This window comes from Lathamus discolor, chromosome 20, assembly GCF_037157495.1.
Source record: "Lathamus discolor isolate bLatDis1 chromosome 20, bLatDis1.hap1, whole genome shotgun sequence".
NCBI lineage: Eukaryota > Metazoa > Chordata > Aves > Psittaciformes > Psittacidae > Lathamus > Lathamus discolor.
The window spans coordinates 3445295-3453085 of NC_088903.1; the positions used below are offsets into that span (position 1 = coordinate 3445295).

The window sequence follows — 7791 nt, forward strand, 5'->3', positions numbered from 1 at the left end:
CAGCCCCCAATGTGCAGCACCCCCATGGGCAGCACCTCCATGCTGAGCACCCCAACGGGCAGCTCCCTCCGTGGGCAGCGTCCCGCAGTCACGCCCGCCCCGCGGTATGCGGGCAGACCTGCCGGCAGCTCCCTGCCCGCGGGGAGGGACCCTGGGCACCCGCCCGGCACGTCCCGGGGTGCAGGATGCGGCCCTCCTGAGGCCGGGGTTCATTTGGCCCTCACCCTCCCTTCCTGCATCCCCATCCCGAGGCCAGGGTGAGGGTCTGCGGCGGGGCGGGGGGGGGGGGGATACCGGGATACCGGCGCCTGGCTGGATCCCTTGGCACAGATGGAGCCGGAGAGCCAGGGCGTGGAAAAACACGCGGCGTTTATTCCAGTACAAAACCCAATCCCACAGCCCCGCAGCCTCTTCACAGCACAAACGCTCCCCTCCTCGCAGTGGGGACACCCCTCGATGCAGCACCCCCGAACCCACTTCACCCCCTTCCCCGGGGGCCCTGCTGGGGGATGCCGGGGAGCCCCCAGCTTGGCCGGTTCCTCCTTCGCCCCGGGGGAGGCAGCTCGGGGGTGGGAGACGCGGCGGTTCGGGGCGCAGGGCTGGGATCCCCACGCCGCAGCAGGCTGGACTGGTTTCGGCGGGTGGGAGCCGGCCTCCGGCCTTCCCCACCCGGTTTTACAGCCTTCATTGCCCCATCGCGGCAGGCAGGGCCCGGGGGGGTGCGGGGGTAGAGCGCACCTGGGGCCCCTCCTCGTAACCCCCCCGGCTCCGAGCCAGGCGGGGGGCAGCTCTGTGGGGCTGAACCCCAACACCTGGCATCGCAGGGGACCCCTCCTTCTCGGTGAGGCTGAGCCCCGGCATCACCGGGGAGCCCACCTGCTCGGGGGTCCCTCCCCAGCCCACCTTTGGGGGTGCCCCCAGTTCAGCCCCCCTAAACCTGCCCCAGCAGCACAGGGGGTCCCCAACATTCCAGAGCCCCCCCGTCCGCGGCTGGAGCCAGGCTTGGCTATTAAAATCCAACGGGATACCAGAGGGATGCTACAGCAACACGAGGAGGGGCTTGAGCCCCGCCTCTGGGGTTCCCTCAGGAGATGAAATCCCAACCAGGGGCTCCCAGAGGGAATTTTGTGCTGGAAAAGGCAAATACCGGAGTCGGGGACGTCCTTCAAGAGCTGCGGGCAGCCCAGGTCACCCGAGTCCTGCGGGGGGACGGTCGGTGGCATATGTGCCATGGGGCTGAGGACATGTTCTGAGACCCCCCCCCCAGCGAGACTTCACCTCGTGCTGGGTTTCTCCAGCCCCATAGCTTGTCCCCAGCCCCACGGCACAGTGGGGCTGCTGTCAGCCTCATTGCACACCAGTGAGGATGGAGACAGGGTTCTTGGGGGGTCCTACCCCCCATCCCCATCCATAAGGCCCGCGGCCACAGCTTCGGCCCGAGATGTCCACTCTGCCCGAGTGGCAAAGCCTGGCTTCACCTTAATAAAATAATAATAATTAATAATATTAATTAATAATAATAATAATAATACAATCAAACCCGAACGTTTTGGGGCGCCCTCTGGGCACGGACCCCACTCGACTTCACCTCCACCTCTTCCCCCCAGACCTTGGGGTGCTCCGAGCCCGGGCAGCCCCCACCCAGAGCCCCCAGGATGGGGCCATGCTGGGAGATCGTCCCCCTCAAATCTCCCCCCTTCCCCAGATTCCCAACTGGTGCGAACTGGTGCTGGCTTGCGGGGGGCAGAGCCGGGGGAGCCCCGGGTGCCCTGAGCAGCCCCATCCCACCCGACCCCAGCGCTGCCCCCACAACACAACACCACCCCCCCACCCCCCCAGGTCCCAGTTTCAGCATCTCCTTCTGTATCCAAGGGGTTCTGCCAAAATCGGGGGGGGGGGGGGGGATATAAGACCCAAAAGGTCTAAAACCCAAGTTTCGCCGTCCACCAGCCAGGGGTGGAGGATAGAAATGGGGTCCCCTGGGGAAAGGGGACCAGAGGAGGAAAGATACGGGAGGAGGAAAGATACGGGATCCCTGCTTGAGGGGTGGCCCAGGCGGACACAGGGACCTGGGCAGGGACAGCTACGGGGTCCCGGGGTGGGGGGGACAGGCAGCATGCACACGGGTTCCCTGCAGATGCAGGATCCCGGGGGGGGGGGGGCAGCATGCACAGGGAGGAAAAGGTTGGGGGGCAGCGGGGGTCCCGCAGCGCCGCGGTCCCCAATGGGAGGGACGGCAGCGTTGGAGGAGGTAGTGGAGGAAGGGGCGGGGGGGGGGGGGGGGAAGCTCCGGGCAGCGCGGCCGTGCCAGGCCGGAGGAATGCGGCCGCCCCGGCTCTCCCGGGACCGCGGCCGCCCGGGAGCTTCCTGCCCGGGGCCGCGGCGGTGGGTGTGGGAAAGCTGCAGGTGTGCGCTTGGGCAACCGCCCGCCGCGCCACGCGCCCGCCCCGGCCATCCCATGGGATGCAAGGAAAAGGGGGGGGGTGGGGTGGGGTGTGTGTGACCCCATCCCCCCCCAACCCCTCCCCCGGGACCCACAGCGCGGCCCCATAGCGTGAGGGACCCCCACCCCACCCCGAACCCTGCGTGTCCCGCAGGGGTGCCCGAACCAGCGTGGTTGGCAAAAGGATAGGGCTGGAATGAGCGTGTGTGGGGCTGAGCCGGGAATGGGAACACACGTGGAAAGGGATATGGGGAGCGGGCCGGGGGGCTGTGGCTGCTCTCCCCAAGCAAAGGCTCCCGGGTTTCTCCTCTCTCCCTTTCTCCTTCCTCCCCTTTGGGCTGGACGTGCCCAGGCAGCGCCTGCTCCTTCGGCTCCCATTGATGTTGCTCCCAAACAGCCCCACCGCCTGCCAGCAGCCTCCCGAAAGGAGAAAAAAAAGATGATTTGGGAAACCGGGGGAGGACGGGGGGGAACCGGGGCGGGAGAGCGGGAGCGGGACAAGTGAAACTGCCGCGGGGCAGCTCCGGCTCCAGCGCTCCCCAACCGGCACCGCCGTGCGTTGTGTGTGTGTGTGTGTGCTCCCCCCGCTTCGAGCACAAGGGGCCAGCCCTGCGCCCTCCCATCCCACCCTAAAACCCTTCGGAGACCAGCCCCAAAGGGACACTCCAACCCACCCCCCCCCCTCAACCCGGGGCCCTCCCCACCTCCATCCGTGTCCCCCCCCCCGGGGCTCAGTGGCTCAGTTTGTGGGGGCTGCGTTCCCCCCCTCGGGCTCCCGCTTGCCTCCCTTGCCGGCCGACGGGTCCCCAGCGCCCTTGACCTCTGGTTCCGCCCCGTCTTTGCCCCCATCGTGCGTCTTCATGTGCTTGCCCAGGTGATCGCTGCGCATGAAGACCCGGCCGCAGACGGGGCAGGCGAATTTCTTGGCTCCGGTGTGGGTCTGGAGGTGCCGCTGCAGCTCGTCGGAGCGGGTGAAGCGTTTACCGCAGAAGAGCCAGTTGCAGACGAAGGGTCGGTCTCCGCTGTGCCACCGTAAGTGCGCTTTGAGGTGGGACGTCTTGGCGTACGCCTTCCCGCAGCCGGGAATGTGGCAGTTGTGTAGGTGCTTCCGTTTCACGCCCTCGGGGCACGGACCCCCCCTTTCCGCCTCCTGGCAGTTGGGGCAGCGGCACGCCGCCTGCCCCCCGCCCCGCGGCACCGCACGACGGGCACCCTTGGGCCTCCCGCCGCCTTCCACCTCCGGCCCGCGGGGCTCGGGGGGACCCTCCAAAGCCTTCGCTCCCTCCGCTCCCAAGAGATGCTGGGCTGGGGGGGGCAGCAGATGGGCAGGGGGAGCGCAGAGCTGGTGCTCCCCACCACCGTACCCCCCTAGGGCCGGTGGCAACCCGGGGTGCCCGGGCACCTGCAGCCCCCCGCCTTGCCCGGGGGGCAGCTCCATCCAGCTTGCTCCGGCGTGGAGGTCCCACCAGTTGACGCCTCCTTCTTCACCGGGGGCACCGGGATGGGGGGGCCGAAACCAGGGCTCGTAGGGATGCGCCATGTCCGGAGGAGCGGCCGGTAGCAGCTTGGTGTAGGCACCGGCGGCCGCGGGGCCGTCGCTGGGCAGCTCTAACCGCGGGGGGCCATGCGGCTCGTAGGTACCGGGGTTGGCGAAGGCGACGTCGTCCGGACCCACCAGCGGCAGCTCCGGGGGGGGCGGTGGGTTCAGCGGGGTGGCGAATTCGGCGGCGCCCGCCGCGGCGGTGCCGGTGCCGGTGCCGTGGGGCTGGAAGGGCTGCAGCGGCTGCAGGTCCAGGTGGCTCGGCGAGGCGCGGGGCGCGTCCGAGGGCTGAGTCCCCAGGGAGCCGCAGACCGCTGTGAGCATTGCCGAGCGGCGCGGGGCGGAGGCGCAGACAGACCTGGGGGCCAAGGAGGGGTGGGGAGAGAAGAGCTGTGTGAAAAGGGGGGGCACGCACACACCTCCTACACCCCCCCCTCCCCTTACCCCTGCGCACACCGGCACCAGTTCCTATCCTGCACCGCCACGCATCACATCACCAGCGATCTGGGGGACACCCCTGAGCCATCGAAGGGCGTTCTGTGCTCTACAGCCCCGTGTGACACCAGGATAGTGGCACCAGGTACGGGGGTACCCCTTAGCACCCACCCCTATGTGCCTATAGACCCTGCGCCAGCCCCGCTGCTGGTGGGTCACGTTTGTGGCCCAAAGGGGTCAGTGCCTAATTCCAAAATCTAACAAACCCAGCACCATCTCCCTTGTCACCCCAACACAACTGGGGTCCCCACGGGGACATGAGTGGGGTCCCCAAGCCGTGGGGGAACGCAGCATCCACGAGGCCACCCTGGCTCTCCCACGTCTCAGCCACATTGGGAAACCATCTCCCCCATCCCTGCTCCTGCCCCAAGCCCCTGGCCCGGCTGCGTGCCCCCAGGCTGCCGAAGGGGGAGCAAAACGCACCCCGCACCCCCGGGCTGGTTGGCAGCAGGATGGGGGAGCGGAGCCGGCTGCGGGGAGGCAGCGGAGCCCCGGGGCTGAGCCACGGGCAGCGCTTTGAAGCCGGGCTCCGGGCTGCCTTTGCCTACGGCCCCGGACCCCCGGGGGCCACCCCTCGGTGCAGCCGCGGACCCCCCGGCACCCGCTGGCTGCCCCGTTCGGCGCCGTGACTCACCGGAGCTGTGCAAACCCCACTGGGGACGGGCCCCACCCCGGTGTCGAAATCCACCTGCCGCCACCGGCTCCCGCCCCCCGACTTCCCACCGGCGCCGGGGGGGGGGCAACGGGGACCCCCCCCAACCCGCATCCCCTCCCAGGCCCCATCACCCCTACGCCATCCCCCCTGGGTCCTGGCCACCCGAGTGGGCCAGGGACAAAGCTTCAAGGAGACCCCCCGAGGGGTGCTGAAAGCTTTGGGGTGGGGGATTCTCTGTGCAAAGGGGCCAAACCCCCACTGCCCCCCCAATCCCCAGTGTTATAAGCCCAGAGCAGGGAGGGGGTCTCCAATGCTGAAGACACCCCCCAACCCAATTGCATGGGGACACTGTTTTCCCCTGCCAGATGGCACCAGAAGGGACAGCGGGACCCCAAAGGGAGCTGGGGGGGGGGGGGGGGGGTGTGCAAAATCCCCCCAATAGGATCCCCCCCATCTGTGCTACCAACACTTGTGGGTGTTCAGCCTCCAGGCAGCGTGGTCGTGGGTAGGATGAGCCCTCTGGGCCTGGCAGCCCGAGCAGGTTTAGGGGTGCTGCTCCCCAGGAGGGGCTCAGCTCTGCCCACCCCAATTCTGGGGGTGTTGGCATCAGTTTTGGCTCCCGGGAGCCATCCCTGTCCCCTGGGGACGCCAGCGGGGTGGGAGAGGGCTGGCACCAAGGGGCTCCATTGCTCTCACCCAGCAGCGGTCCTCAGTGGGGTCCTGAGCTCCCTCCGCCCCCTGCTCCCTATGGGGGCAAGATTGGGGTCACAAGCGTAAAATCCCATGGTGACGGCATGTCATGGGGCTTTGGGGTGGCAGCTGGCACTGCACAGGGTCCCCCAGATCTGGGGACAAAGGAGACATGGCAGGGATGTCCCCCAGCTCTGACAAGTGAAGGGACCCCCCTTGGGGTCCGGGCAGGTCCCACTGGACCCAGAGCCAACCCAGCCACACCGCAGCGAGCTCCGGGCACCCCGCTTCCAAACGTGTGTGTCCCTGCCCCAGCACCGAGCCCCCCCCCAACCAGGTCCCACTGTCCCCACTGCAACTACACCATTCCCTGCTCCGCAGCCAGGAGCGGGGACCAGCACTGCGATGGGATGGGGGGGCCGGAGGAGCGGCTGCCCCGGCCTCGCGTGGAGGCTCCCGGGGCATTTTTCCATCCGGGAATGACGACAAAAAGTCCCCAAGGAGCTCCCGGCGTCCCCCTCCCTGGCGGGGCCCGGCGACGCTTTGGCCATTTCACCGCAGGGAAACTGAGGCACCGGCGAGTGATGCGTCCCGTGAGTCACGGCCCGGGCCGGGCAAAGCCTCTGCCCTTCTCCCGCCCCGCCGGTGCCTCACCCCGCGGCGGGGCTGGGCGGGAGGCGCTGCCCGCAGCCCCGGCCCCGAACCGAGGGAGCCCCGACGGGTGGGTCCGCAACGGCGGCGGGGCCGGGGACGTGGGTTCGGGCTGATGCTGCGGGGCTTGCGGTGATGCTGAGGGCTCGGGCAGGGAGGCGGACGCCGTGGGTTGGGGTAAGCGGGGGGGATGCCGCCGGCTCGCCGCGCTCACCCCGCCGCCCACCGCTCCCCGGTACCGAAGCGAAACTCCCCGAGGCTTTGTTACCGGAGGTGGTGGTGGGAGGGGACGGGACAGCGCTGGCTGCAGCGGGGGGAACGGGACAGGGGGACAGCCCCCATCGCAACCTCGCACCGGCGCTGGGTCCTTGCCCCGGGGGAAAGGGCTCCGCGCTGTGAGTTAATGGGGGACGGACAGAGGGGCGGCGGGGGCAGCGCAGGGGCCGGGAGCCCCGGGGCTCGGTGGCCAGTGGACGCGGCTGGGCGGCAAGCAAAGACTTGCCGGGGCTGGGCTGGGCTGGGCTGGGGCGCGGAGCCACCGGCAGCGCGTTCCCAGCCGCCGGCCGGTCGGGGCGGCCGCGGTAACCCTGACCCGGGCCGGGGGTCCCCACTGGGGAGGGGGGGGGGGATCCCCTTCTCCTTCGCCGCCCGCCGTCCCCCGCTCCCTCCGTCCCTCCCTGCCGCCGCGGCGGGGCCGGGCAGCACCGGGGGGGTACGTACGGGTCTAAGGGCGGCGGCGGCGGCGAGGTCCCGGCGGGTCCGTCCTCATCGGCGTGGCGCGGGCGCTGGTTCCCGAGGGGACCCCGAGGGACCCGCGCGGCTCCCCAGGGACCGGACACCCACTGGGCCGGGCGAGCAGGAATGGCCGGGTCCCAGCCCGGCGCCCGGCTCTTCCCTCCTCCCCACCGCCCAGCTCCACCCTCCCGGCCCAGGTGATTTTAACCCTTGGAGGCAGAGCCCCAGCCCCGCCGCTTGACAGGAGCCAGGTCCCGGTCCCAGGATCCGGCTCATGAAAGCGGAGGGAGGGGACGGGAAGTTCGCAGCAGACACCGCAAACGAGGGGGGTAATTAAAGAAGAAAGACACAACCGCCTCCCTCCCGCGCCAGTGGCCGCCTTCCTCCTGCCAACCCCCCCGACGGGGACCCCCGGCCACCCCCCGCCCGTCCCCCACAGCCCCCCCCCCCCGGGTGGTGCCTGCCGGGTTCTGCCCCCGGGGATGCGCCCCACACCATTTGGGGAGCTCGGAGCCCCCTTTGCGGCTCAGCCCTGGACCGCGGGGTTAAATGGGATGGGGACAGGCACAAGGGGACAAGTTT

General features: G+C 69.7%; 1 protein-coding gene across 1 annotated transcript; it reads right to left on the reverse strand.

Annotated features, from left to right (window-relative positions):
* Positions 1-3158: 3158 nt before the first annotated feature.
* SP6 (Sp6 transcription factor) lies at positions 3159-7365 on the reverse strand. The gene is made up of 2 exons (XM_065699179.1): positions 7195-7365; positions 3159-4341 (listed from the first exon to the last, which is right to left on the reverse strand). Exon 2 carries the CDS (start codon positions 4305-4307, stop codon positions 3183-3185), a length of 1125 nt encoding a protein of 374 aa, XP_065555251.1. The 5' UTR covers positions 4308-4341; positions 7195-7365; the 3' UTR covers positions 3159-3182.
* Between the last annotated feature and the right edge of the window lie 426 nt (positions 7366-7791).

Bases quoted from the DNA above. Each gene is read 5' to 3' on its own strand.
- SP6 (XM_065699179.1), bottom strand. From the start codon at position 4,307: ATGCTCACAGCGGTCTGCGGCTCCCTGGGGACTCAGCCCTCGGACGCG.